Source organism: Diplodia seriata (assembly GCF_021436955.1).
Source record: "Diplodia seriata strain FDS-637 chromosome Unknown scaffold_10, whole genome shotgun sequence".
Lineage (NCBI taxonomy): Eukaryota > Fungi > Ascomycota > Dothideomycetes > Botryosphaeriales > Botryosphaeriaceae > Diplodia > Diplodia seriata.
This window is the reverse complement of record NW_027117317.1, coordinates 1,401,512-1,414,267: the sequence shown is the minus strand read 5'-3', so window position 1 is coordinate 1,414,267 and position 12,756 is coordinate 1,401,512. Positions and strand designations below refer to the sequence as shown.

General features: G+C 57.8%; 5 protein-coding genes across 5 annotated transcripts; 3 read left to right on the top strand and 2 right to left on the bottom strand.

Annotated features, from left to right (window-relative positions):
• Positions 1 to 812: 812 nt before the first annotated feature.
• Positions 813 to 1,532, top strand: SLS55_009630 (uncharacterized protein; the record flags this gene model as incomplete). Its single annotated transcript, XM_066781026.1, has 1 exon — positions 813 to 1,532. The coding sequence occupies one exon, from the start codon at positions 813 to 815 to the stop codon at positions 1,530 to 1,532; it is 720 nt and encodes a 239-aa protein (XP_066628972.1).
• A 690-nt stretch (positions 1,533 to 2,222) lies between these two features.
• Positions 2,223 to 3,944, top strand: SLS55_009629 (uncharacterized protein; the record flags this gene model as incomplete). The annotated part of the gene is made up of 1 exon (XM_066781025.1): positions 2,223 to 3,944. The coding sequence occupies one exon, from the start codon at positions 2,223 to 2,225 to the stop codon at positions 3,942 to 3,944; it is 1,722 nt and encodes a 573-aa protein (XP_066628971.1).
• Positions 3,945 to 5,425: 1,481 nt separating this feature from the next.
• Positions 5,426 to 6,487, top strand: SLS55_009628 (uncharacterized protein; the record flags this gene model as incomplete). Its single annotated transcript, XM_066781024.1, has 2 exons — positions 5,426 to 5,434; positions 5,861 to 6,487. 2 exons carry the CDS (start codon positions 5,426 to 5,428, stop codon positions 6,485 to 6,487), a joined length of 636 nt encoding a protein of 211 aa, XP_066628970.1.
• A 1,664-nt stretch (positions 6,488 to 8,151) lies between these two features.
• On the bottom strand, positions 8,152 to 9,197 carry RPS2 (40S ribosomal protein uS5; the record flags this gene model as incomplete). Its single annotated transcript, XM_066781023.1, has 3 exons — positions 8,152 to 8,409; positions 8,478 to 8,735; positions 8,916 to 9,197. The coding sequence occupies 3 exons, from the start codon at positions 9,195 to 9,197 to the stop codon at positions 8,152 to 8,154; spliced, it is 798 nt and encodes a 265-aa protein (XP_066628969.1).
• A 1,074-nt stretch (positions 9,198 to 10,271) lies between these two features.
• pzh1 (serine/threonine protein phosphatase Pzh1) lies at positions 10,272 to 11,953 on the bottom strand (the record flags this gene model as incomplete). The annotated part of the gene is made up of 3 exons (XM_066781022.1): positions 10,272 to 10,301; positions 10,350 to 10,505; positions 10,553 to 11,953. The coding sequence occupies 3 exons, from the start codon at positions 11,951 to 11,953 to the stop codon at positions 10,272 to 10,274; spliced, it is 1,587 nt and encodes a 528-aa protein (XP_066628968.1).
• Between the last annotated feature and the right edge of the window lie 803 nt (positions 11,954 to 12,756).

The following is a 12,756-nucleotide window of genomic DNA, read 5'->3' as shown; positions in this document are numbered from 1 at the left end:
AGGCCAATGCTTGAAGAAAAGTTACCTTTAGTGTCTCAACACAGACTGAACATGTGCGGATAGCACTTAGTTTACGAAATTTGGTAGATACGCTTCCGCTTCACCTGGCTTGCTCTTCGACGTACCGCCTCATGGAGTCGAATTCTGTCTTGCCAGTCTGCAGATAGTGAGCTTGAAGGCCTACAAGCGAATGACCTTCATGACATACCGAGATCAGATATCTTATATGCGTCTGCCCATCTTGTAAGCGCCTCTACTCGTTGAAAGAAGGATTCAACCCACCAGGTCCGTTACATCCCGATTCCTCTCAAACTCGGTCCTGGCATACTGGTGGAGTTCGTGGCGGGTCGATGACGGGGGGATTTCTGAACATGTCAATTACTATCGGAAACAGACTGAATCTCACCAACATACTATTGAGTGCTCTGATAATGTCTCTCCAAAGTGATATCACACGCTGTCTTTGGATGAACTGGTGACGGATCAGCGCAAACCCGGCGCGGTAGTGGTGGAAATGGCGGCTACATGGTCAAGCCCTATCGTCGGTCCCTTCCTCCGGCCGCCAAATCTCGAAGGCCGCGCCGCCACGGAGGCATAGGCACGCGCCTGCAGAGATGCCTGGCGAAAAAAGAGCATGTTGGTGGCTTTGGCGGCGGACAAGGCTGGGCGGAGAAGTAGCTGCAGCTTCTGGATCACCTCGTCATACGTCCGTGCGCATCCGCCCCACCACCACGCGTCTGCGCGTCTTCCCCTACAACGCGTCGCTGTCCTGCATCCCTCCATTCCACTGCCCCGCCATTGAACCCGCCGACATGCCCGGCGGCCTGTGCCAAGGGCTCAAGCGGCCCAAGCCGCGACCAGAGGACCTTATCGACAAGATCAATGCCCTCCCGCGCCCCGCCTTCTTTGATCGCTTTTTTCCATCGCCCTCGAAGCTGCTTCAGTACCGCGACTACGACATCTCTCTCAAGCCCGTGGCCGACCTCGGCGACGACGAGCTGATGGCCTGCTTCAGCCTCATCGAAACCACGTCCGCCGCCGATTACAAGAACTCTCCCCGCGGCTGGCATCCGAAAAACAAGCAGCGCGAGATGAGGGAGGATCATATGCAGTACCTGCTCGTCCGGAAACCCTCTCGTGTCGATTCCGCCCACGCCGACGCACATGCACGCGATGCGGTCCCTACGAAATCCAAGGACGAGAAGCTGGCGAGCGAAATCATCGCCTTCCTCGCCTTCATGTTCACCATCGAGGACGATTACCCCGTCATCTACATATACGAGATTCATCTCGCAGAGGGCCATCGAGGCACCGGCCTGGGCAGGCATTTGATGCACATAGTGGATCTATGCGCGACCGAGGGCGCCGTGGACAAGGTTATGCTCACCTGCTTCAGGAGCAATGCCGTGGCTCTGGCATTTTATGAAAAGCTTGGGTTCGGTGAAGATGAATTCAGCCCGCCGGCAAAGAGGTTGAGGGGAGGCAAGATCAAGGTGCCGCCATACCTGATCATGAGCAAGAGCGTCGGGTGAAGTGCACAAGGAGCATGAGGACTTCTTCGCGCAAGTGCAGCCGAGCGTCCAAACACACTTTCCAAAGCCACACGACCCCAGATGAGCTTCCAAACTGAGGGAGGCACAAACAATCTCGTATTAAACTCGTGGGGTTCCGCTTTGCCGTGTCAGAGTGCAAGAGCTGCAACAGGCATGCGCCGAAGGGCTCGGGGCCAGCACCTTTCCAGACAGCAAACGGAAGAAAGTGCTTTCTCCGGATTTCACGCATCTGTAAAGCACATACCCAACCAGTGGCAGATGCCGTTATCTTGCGCCCGATTTCGGTGTGCTAGCCGTCCTTTCGGAGCAGAGAATAGTGGTGGGACTTTTTTCGCGTGACAACTGAACAATGGTAACCTCCGCATTGCGCGCTCGAAGCAACTTCCTATCACTACTTTATATGGGTGTTTGACACCTATCGTCGCCTGCACCAAAATCAACGCGTCACTCCGGTTCGATTACGTCAGCCAGATGGTCTGAGCTCCGGCTGGGAACTTCTCGAGGGCGCGCTGCAGTTTTTCCGCCTCTCAACCGGGCAAAATGTCAAGTCCAGTCGTCCTGCGTGCACGCTCAGCCCGCATTGGGCTCCGCCCGATATCGGCGCGTATGCTTTGTCCCCTCCGTCAATGGCTTGTTGCGCAGCAAAACTGACCGCGAAAGCAAGGTTGTATGGCAACATGCGGCAGGCAATCGCCACTGTCAACCGCATCTCGGAGATCGACACCCCCGGCCCGTGTTGCTCAAAGTAGCATTGTTAGGCAGAATGCCCGTCAATTCTCGCAGTCTACGTCCCTCGCTGCGCAAGCTCCTACTTCAACAACACCTTCGTTAGAGGACCACGCAAAGGCTGTCGCTAAGATTTCCGCTGATGTCCGCGGTTTCCATGAGCGAGGAGAGAAGTTCCGCATCTCGCATGGCTCGACCAACAGCACTCGCCAATCCGCGACGAGAAGGAAGACCAACTTCATCGATACCAGTGGTCTATCGCACGTGCTCAAGGTCGATGTTGAAGCTCGTACCGCCCTCGTCCAACCCAACGTGCCTATGGACCGCCTCGCCGAAGAAACCATGAAGTACGGTCTCATCCCCCCTGTTATCATGGAGTTTCCTGGTATCACCGTCGGCGGCGGCTACTCCGGCACCTCAGGCGAGAGCAGCTCTTTCAAGTACGGCTACTTCGACCAGACCATCAACTGGGTCGAAATGGTACTGGCCAACGGCGAAGTCGTGCGATGCTCGCGCACAGAGAGGCCCGACCTCTTCCATGGCGCTGCCGGCGCCGTCGGCACCTTCGGCGTCACCACTCTCGTCGAGCTGCAGCTCAAGGAAGCCAAGAAGTTCGTCGAGACGACCTACCACCCGGTGTCGAGCGTCGCCGAGGCCGTAGAGCTGTCCGAACAGCTCATCAAGGAGCCCGACACATACGACTACGTCGACGGAATCCTCTTCTCCAAGACCTCGGGCGCCATCATCACCGGCCGCGCGACCAACAAGCCCTCGGCGGCCGCCCCGGTCCGCACCTTCAGCGCGCCCAAGGACCCCTGGTTCTACCTGCACGTGCAAGACCAGATCAAGGGTGGGCGCAAGACGACCGAGGCGGTGCCGCTGGCCGAATACCTCTTCCGCTACGACCGCGGCGGCTTCTGGGTCGGCCGCTCCGCCTTCGAGTACTTCCACTTCCCCTTCAACGCCGCGACGCGCCGCGTCCTCGACGACTTCCTGCACACGCGCATGCTCTACGCCGCGCTCCACGCCAGCGGCCAGTCGCGCCGCTACGTCGTCCAGGACCTCGCCCTGCCCTTCGCCACCGCCGAGCAGTTCGTCGACTACACGGCCGACACGTTCGGCATCTGGCCGCTGTGGCTGTGCCCGCTCAAGCAGAGCCCCCTCCCCACCATGCACCCCAACAACCCGTCCGAAGTCGAACAGGTGGCGGATGTCGAAAAGGGCACCACCGAGACGCGCTTGAAGCCCCTGCTGAACATCGGCCTGTGGGGCTGGGCGCCCGCGCACGCGCAAAACGATATCGACGCCTTCGCGGCGCTGAATCGCGACTTGGAGACGAAGCTGCGCGACCTCGGCGGCATGAAGTGGCTCTACGCACACACGTACTACACCGAAGACGAGTTTTGGCGGACGTACCACAATCGCGCGTGGTACGATGGGTTGAGGGAGAAGTACGGGGCGACGGGCTTGCCGAGCGTGTACGAGAAGGTGAAGGTGGATGTCGAGGTCGAGAAGAAGGTGAAGGAGGAGGGTGGGTGGAAGAGAAGGTTGTTGGATGCGTGGCCGCTGGGCGGCGCGTGGGCGATTAGGGAGGCGATTAAGAGTGGGTTGTATTGGAAGCATAGGAATGCGACGTGGAATAAGCATGGGCATGAGGGGAAGTGAGTTGTGGGGTGGGGTGGGGATGTTGATTGGTGGTGTGCTGAGTGGGCATGTGCACGGGATCAATTGATCAGTTGTCTATCTGTATTGTTGAGACAGGATGGCACATGCCATCACTATCAAATCATGATGCCTTTCGTCACCGTTTGATACTGCCTTCCCTCATCATCATCAGGTAGGCCAGATGAGAGCGGCCACCTGCGCGAAACCCAAGTAGAGGATGGGTTTTGGATCAAGCCGACTCCACAAGAAACACCGACACAGTGAATATTCCCCTCGTCACCAAGACAAGTTCTCGTCGACCATGACTTCATTGGCCGGTAACCTGCTTCGCTTGGTGCAGAGAAAGAGAAGAGCATGAAAGATCAGGGCACTATTTATATGAAAGACATGTGGAAGTTCGAAAGCCTGCACGTGAGACCGTCTTCAATAGAGACATAGACACACTTGGAGTGGGCAAGTATGGTCGCTTTGGGCTTTCAATCACTTATCCGAGATGCCGAGGTGGGATGGTGCACTTCATGGTGCCGTTCATCATTATCCGCAACGCCGTCCTTCATCATCTAGTGGGACGGATGGAAGCGACCACCAGCGCGAAACGCAAGTGGAGAGCGGGCTGGGAGATTGTTTTCAGTGAGGCGCATCTCCGCTGGAATCTCCAAACGCAACGAGTCGAACCTAAGTTAACCATCAGGGACAGTCACATTAACCTCCCCTTGAATGTTTCCCAAAGACAGTCGGCTCTTGGTTGGCATTCTCGTTTTGCTCAATGGACGAGTATGGAGGAAAGAAAGACGATGGGCCTTCTTTATATGAGATACGTTGAGATTACTCCACGTGAAGTGTCTTCAGTAAGCCTCGTGATCATCGCTCAAGGCTTGGAAGGAATGCATTGTTGGGGCTGAGAACGTTGTATGCACTAAAGCCACAAGTTCCCCGTTGTTGTCATGCTTCTGCCTTCGGCAATGGCGGCGCGGAACACGATGTATCTCACCATGTCGATCAAGCTGCATGGAGATAGTCAGAGAAACCTCAAGTTTCTGTTTGGCTTTCAATGTGGCTTCGAATGCGTTGTATCAGTTGATGCTTTGTCGTTTCGGGATTAGTTTGATGGGATAAACTTCTGGACCAATCAAAAGGCTTGCTGGAGCGATCTGTCAACTCCTCAGTCACTTAGGAACACCAGTCAACTCCCCCCAACTCCTTCTCCATCGGCAACCATCAACTTCGCATTTCCGACAACCATCGTTCGCAGACCATTTCGGCAGCTCTCGCGCTTGTTTCTGGAGCAGACGCAATATTTCGACCGGAGCGCCCTGACTCTCATCTCTTGCTCATAGCAACCGCGCAGACAATTCGGCGGACGACCACTCAAGCATCACTATCATCGTGCGATTCAATGGGCTGCATCAGTTCCTCCTGCTGTGTATCCGAAAGAATCTCTGGTGTCAAAGCTGTACCTTCTCTGGCCGCTTCACCTCACAATGCCTGCTGTGGTCTGCGGGTTTAGTCGAGGGTCACGGATAGTCAGGGCAGAGAGGGCCCCGTCTCCCGCACCAGCAGCTCCCGCTCCTCCCTCATCTTCCTCGGACCCGGACGAATTCCATACGCCTCCCTCTTCCCCATCCGCCCTACTCTCGCGACTACACAGCCCTTCTGCGCTTGCCAACTTACCCTCCGAGCCACAACCTCGTACTCCATCTCCAGAACCCGCTTTACCTAATCCTTCGCCTCTACACACCCCACCTGATCCTGCTCTCCCCCGTTCTCCTCTTTTCGTGACACCTTCACAGCCTTCCCACCCTCCTCATTCCTCCCATTCCTCTCGTTCTTCCACGCCTTTCTTCGCATACCCCGCGCGATCACAACAACCGCCTCCGCCTCCTCAGCCGTACGTACTTCACTGCCACATAGCACAGCCCACAAGAAAAACATCTAACAAGCGGCCCGTATCCAGCGCCCCCTCTCCCGCCGCCGGCCTCGCCCGCACCGAACACGCCCGCACCGAATACGCCCGCACCCAAATCGCCGACCAGCCCCGCATCCCCTGGCACTGGTCCGCCGACAAGTGCAGCGCCCCCTACACACCCGTCGTCCGCGACAAATGGTGGTCCGACCTCCTCGACATCCCGCTCAACCGCACCAACGCGAACCGGCGGCGCGTCGTCACGAACGCCTGCCGCATCATGGAGCTCGAGCTGGGCGAGCAGAAGCTCGGCGACGCCCGCTGCGACAGCTGCCGCGCAAGGGGTTTCGAGTGCTGGGTCTACTCCCGCGAGGGCGCGGCGCAGGTCAGCAAGCCCGGCGATGCGTGTGCAAGGTGCAGGGTGCGGACGCAGAAGGGCGGCTGCAGCTTGTCGAAGCGCAAGAAGAACGCGAGGCATTATAAGCGGAAGCGTCGTGGTGGTGGTGGTGGTGGTGGTGGTGGTGATGGTGGTGGTGATGGGGGTGATGGCGGGAGGTCGCCGACGCCGCCGAAGCGGCCGCCGCCGCCGTTGAGGCCTCGGTCAATGGTTCCCTCCGATAGTGTTGCTTTTGCCTGGTAAGGGGGGGGGGGGGGGGGGGGGGGGGGGAAAGGCCGGGAGCGGCTTGGGTCGCGGGGACGGCATGGTGGCGTTTCCTCCTCGGGGTTGAGGGAACTTGGTGGTCTGTGACCATGGGTTTACGGCTGCTTGTGTTGTGGAGAGTGACAGGAATGGCCGCTGTCGCTGCGACAGGTTTGTGGTGCATACGGTGCTAACCAGCGATCCCGTCCTGCGCACGTGTGAGTCGTAGCCTGGACATCGCACATGCGCCTTTCACGTGGATGTCACGGCAACTCTCCTTGTCTCTCTACTATAAGAGCGGCCTCCATCCTGATCCGCTATTTCTCTCGCTTCATCGGCCGAGGAAAGGTAACAAGGGCATTAACTTCATCCAAACCTACTGGCCTTGTGTTGTCGGTGCAAGCGACGCACGCTGGGTTGGTGCGGAAAGCCCCTGAGTTTCCCGCGCTGGCGCTGGCCTCCGTCTGTTCTACAAAATGCTGGCGTACTGTATTATAGTGCAGTGATGAACGGCACCATGGCGTGGCGATGACCTGCACCGTTGAGCCGTACCTAGATGTTTGCTTTATGTGTGGCACTCAGAACGGAGTGTTAATCGCGTATGTATTGGTAAAATCAATAAGGAGAAAGTGAATGAACCTCATATTGATCCAAAGATCCAATGTCAAGCTTGGCCAACGAGGATATATAAAGGCGTGAAAGCCAAGTGCCCTTCTTCATACTGTGCGCGTGCACACGCTCTTTCTGGCCGGAGTGGGTCTAAGGATCAGCTGGCTTGTTGCTATTGTCGTACTTTTGGGAAAAGATGAACATGCGAGCTCTATGGTTTTTCTCTTCCGTCTTGCCTTCCGGATGGTAGTCAGAAAACGACAGTAAAAGAAACCGCCACATCCATTCAAATTCGCCTTAGAAGCAGAATTCCAAAAGATGAACCAGCACGCCAAAAGCCACAAGGCAACGTTCAAAAAGTGAGCAGCCACCAAACACTACACCTGAGCAACCAAAGAAACCCGTCCGGTCACCAAAGAACAAACCCTCCCTCACCCACAGATATCGACGACCCAGTTCCCTTACTAACGGACTACTATTACTCAACAACCGGCACTTGAATCATCAACGCCTAAAATAGCCGGGCTTAGTGGAGGCTGATTAGCGCTGACCGGAACCAGAGTTGTGCGAAGAGACGCGTGAAGGGGTTCGTGAAGAGGTAGCCAATCCTAGGCCGACGACCGAAGTGATGATGTATGTAGGCGGGAGGAAGTATGGAATATGCATTGATTATCAAGCTTTCCGGCGCGTCTACCGGTGACGAGCGCTAAGTCCCTTCCAATCCAACGTCGGGAGGATTCCAAGATTACAAATGGGCACACTTTCAACATCACATGCAAGTCTCATCAACAAGGATCTCGTGTGAAGTCATACGCTCAATGCATTTTTTCGGAACTGCATTGCATCTCTTTTTTCACTTTTCGAAGCAAGAACCTATGCTGTACGATAGGTTTCTCCCTCCGAAAACCCCGCGCGCGCAACTCCATCCGAGAGAGGTGTGGAGAGGGGCCATGCATCGGAACCGTTTCAAAACAAGCCAGAAACCCTTGTGGTGTGAAGAAAACCCATCATCGTGACCACTCCCTTGACAATCGTCCAGCAACGAAGCAAATCGCTTAGTACTTCTTGCCCTCGCGGAGGACGTCGGAGAACTCCTCCAGCGGGCTCCTGACGAGCTTGGTCTCCTTCCAGAGGTTGGGGGTGAGGAAGCCGTACGAGCCGGTGACGGCGGTGAAGGTGGCCTTGAGGGTGTTCTCGAGGGTCTTGGTGGAACCGGCCGAGGCGGTGTAGGCGTCCTGGACACCAGCAAGCTGGAGGAGACGCTTGACAGCGGGGGAGGCAACGAGGCCAGTACCGCGGGGGGCGGGAATGAGCTGCGATATGTCAATTGCTTGCTCAAACGCCGGGGTTTTCACCCAAAATTGGAACGGGGGATACTTACACGGACGGTGACGGAACCGCACTTGCCGGAGGTCTTGACGGGCAGAGAGTGGGGCTCACCGAGGTTGGAGCCCCAGTAACCTCTCCTGATGGGCACAACGCTGAGCTTGGCGATGATGATGGCGGCGCGGATGGCAGTCGCGACTTCCTTGGAGGTCTTGATACCAAGACCAATGTGGCCCTCGGCGTCACCGATGACAACGATGGCCTTGAAGCGGGTGCGCTGACCGGCACGGGTCTGCTTCTGGACGGGCTTGATCTGTAGTTTCGAGTTGCATTAGCCTCCGAATCCCGTAAAACATTTCCAGCAGAGCCCATAATCCATGTGTTCCTCCAGACACATCCACAATGCCCCCCAAACCCGAGTCTTCTCTCCACACCCATCTCCCTCCCAAATCCACACAGAAGGGAATAAAAAAATCGGGCGTTTGCTGCTCACCTTCATGACCTCATCCTTGAGCTTGGGCAGGAAGAAGTCGATGATCTGGAACTCCTTGATGGGCAGCGAGTGCAGGTAGATCTCCTCCATCGACTTGATCTTGCCGGCCTTCACGAGACGGCCGAGCTTGGTGACGGGCTGCCACTCCTTCTCCTCGTTCTGGCGACCGCCACGGCGGCCACGTCCACGGCCACGGCCACGGCCGCGGTCACCACCACGAGCACCGAAACCGCCACGGGCGGGGGCAGCCGCACCGGCGGCGGGGGCAGGAGCGTCGGCCATTTTTGCGATTTTATGAAGGGTGGGAGAACGGAAGAGTCCCGGGTTCCTGCTTGCGAGAGAAGGAATTGAGATTAGCCCAAAAAGTCCCGGAGACGCGCAGCGGCGTGTTTTGTAGGGGGTTGATTGCGGTGCTGGAGGCGTCGCGCAGGCGAGGGGGCGGGCACGTACTGGGTGTTGTTGCTGGCGTCGGCTCGTCGTCGTCGTGGGCAAGAAAGTGAGAGTCGCTCGAGTCGAAAAGCTGTGTGGGCGGGCTCGCGCGCTCGGGCCAGCCTCGGAAGCTAGCACCGAAACAGCTAAATAAGCGCACCACTCCAGTGCCTGATTGGCCTGAGCCTCTGACCTTCGCAACAACAAAGACGACCAGGAACGACCACCTACGCGAAGCGTTCCCAAGCACCCCCGCACTGCAAGACAATCCCTTCTCTAGCCGGGTCTTGGCAGAATTCTCACGCGAGACACATGGATCACGCGGCCACGAAGACTAGTATTCGACATTACACTGCGTTTATTGTACAAGGCCGCGCTTCAAGACACCACCCTGCATCCGGCACAGCAAAACAGTCGCGAACGCGCTTCTTTCTTTCTTGAGACTAAAACGCCGACACACCGCACCCCTCGTGAAAGGAGACTTGGTGCGGAACCCAACCAAAAATAAAATCTGTTGAAAGGGTTGAGACCGGTGTCGGGCATGCTCGACCAGCAGGAAGGGAAGAGACAATGAAACCAAATCGTGCTCCAGCTAACTCCCCGCGCCAAGAGTCGTGTGTAAAGTACCATCAAAAATCCATGCAGAGAGTGCATACACCGAAGGTCTGGGTCTTAGCCACGCGCCTCACTGGACCCCGTTCGCGTTCATTCCGTCTTCCACCCGCCATCTACTCGTCCGTGGCGTGCTGAAGTCGCACGATACGTGAAACCGTATGTTAATGCGTCTCCCGAGGCAAAATCCTCCGTCGTGTCGCTCAGGCGTAGTTGCATGAAGCCATCACATGTCATCGGACGAATGTCCGCACACTCGGGTATTCTTCGACGCGGAATGTTGAGACCGCCTTTGTGCGGGGCCGCGTACATCACTTAGTAAGACTGCGGGTACTGATTTGCCGGCTACATCATGTCAGCTTGTGTAATGTGCAGAGGGATCGAGGTACATACCGGGCTGTTGAGCATGCTCTGCCTCTTGGTCCTGCCCTTCTTGATATGGCTCTTCAGTGCACTCGAGTCCAGTGGCTTGAGCAATTCGAAACTGCATAGTAGTTCGGCAGACACCGACATGACTGCCCCCCAGTTGTCAAACTCACCGCAATACTGCTAGCGTCAGCGTATAAAGACCAAGCCAAGGATGGGCATGTACTTACGTTGGGCGCCGAGAAAACTGTCACCAGGATTCGATCGTTGAAGAACTCGTATCCGTCCTCAACCACCATGTGCGCGCGGCAAACCAAGTCGAAGTCGTGTCGTTGCAAAAATTCCATGATAACCTTCTTGCCGAAACAGTAGCTGACTCCTCTTTCGTTTGCTTCCCAATCGTTGTCCATGTCTGCCGGATCACTCCACAGCAGGTCGTTCAAGAGACCGTAATCAGGGACGTCCGTGGGCCGGGCAATCTGGCGGATGTCGTCCATGTGCGAGAGACTTGGCGACAGGCCACCGTGAACACAGAAGATCTTGCCTGCAACGATGGCAGCAATGGGCAGGGTGTTGAACGTGTCCACAAACGCCTTCCAGACCTTGACGTTGCACCTGCGTTTGCACTCATCGTAGAAGCCATAGACACGCGTAACGTTGGCACACTCGTGGTTGCCGCGGAGGAGAAAGAAGTTCTCCGGAAACTTGAGCTTGTAGCACAAAAGCAGCAGAATCGTCTCCAAGCTTTGCTTGCCTCGGTCGACGTAGTCACCCAAGAACAGGTAGTTGGAACTGGGCGGGAAACCGCACATCTCGAACATTCTGATGAGGTCCGTGTATTGCCCGTGCACATCACCAACGATTTTGACTGGCGGTGAAAGCTCAAGGAGCGCTGGTTGCGACAGAAACAGTTCTCGCGCGGCCTGACAGATGGCAAAAATCTCGGCGTTCTTCAAGCACACTGTCTTTGTGACCTTCGCCGAATAGCCGGCGTCCAGCAACCTGGAGATCATGTCGTCAATGTCAATAGATTTGGGCGCGCCCAGCTCCATGGTCGGCGACCCATTCTCAGTCTGTGCCTCAGCTGCGCGGGGGATTGGCTGGTCCCTCTTCATAAGAATCGATTCCTTGGGCCTGGTGAGCGCGGAAGGCGGCGGCAGGCCGGTGGGCGGTGTGTCAGAAACGTGGTCAACTTCGCCGGTCCGCTGCGCCTGGTTCACCGATTCGTGCCCATGGCCTACGGTTGCCGACTGCGTGGGCGACGGCGGTGGCTGGTCGCTGTCCGACACGGCGTCTTCTCGCGACGCAGCAGAGTCGAGACCGACGGGCGGCGCCGACGACGTCGAGCCCGACCGCCTGTGTGCGGCCTGAGCGCTGCTCGAGGCAGACTTTGCGGAAGGTGAGTCCAGCTTCTCCAGGTTGTTCACGCTGGTGTTGCTGTCGGCGCCCAGGCCCTGGATCGAATTGCGCGGGCTGTCCGTCTTGGTGCTCGTGCCGGGGATCTTGTTCCGGATTGAGTTCCTTATCGAGCGCGTTGACTCCTTCGTATCGGAGCGGGAGAAGGATGCGTAGCCATCGCGATCAAGCTGCGGGCCGTTACCATCGCCCTTCTTGGACGGGGTGTTGCCCATGGTGCTCTGTCGGCGGCGCTGCTGGGCGGTGGGCTCGGGGGCGGGCGAGGCTAGGAGGAGTATGGAGCGGTCGGCGGGTTCTATGGAGGTCTGTACAGGCGCGAGAGGAATGCGAGGAAGCAGCCTTCGACCGACGCTGTGCAGATCGTGTGCACAGGGCAGGGGCCGGCCGCGAGGGAGTGAGGTAGGAGCGTGTGGGGGTCGGAGGGACGTTGAAGCCGGCGTCGAGCCAGGGTCGGTGCGGGCAGCTAGGTGCTGGGGAGCTGGTGCCGGTGGAGCATGCGAGAGGCGAGTGGTGGAGCGGCGGCGCGAAGCTGGAGCAGCGGCGGTGGTGGTGCTGGGTGCTGGGTTCGTGCTCGGGCGCGTGGTGACGGCGGACGGGCTGTGCAGCGTTCAAGGTAGTCTGTGGAGTTGGCCGCCTCGTTAACTTCTGCCGAGCCCGGGACAAGCGGGCAACGCGTGCCGGTGCAGAGCAGCTGGGTTTGCGCGGCGCGGGCGGAGGCCTGGGGCGACGTCTGCATAGGTTGCGACGCTGCCTTTTCAGATGCGGGCGAGATGCGCCAGATGACGATGGAGCTTTGGGCGGGCCAGAGCCAGGACGTGCTCTGCGGGCGGGTCTTGCTCTCAGCGGCACCTTTGTCAACCACGCCCACCAGCCCCGGCCGCCGCACGGCCCCTTCGTCTTGCACCTTCGGCCTCGCTATCGCCGCCCTCGCCGCGCCGCCGAAGCCAGACCCTGCCGGCCCTGCGCGCGGACTTACGGGCGTTTGCCTGCGCGACTGCAGCCGGCCTTGCCGCTGGCT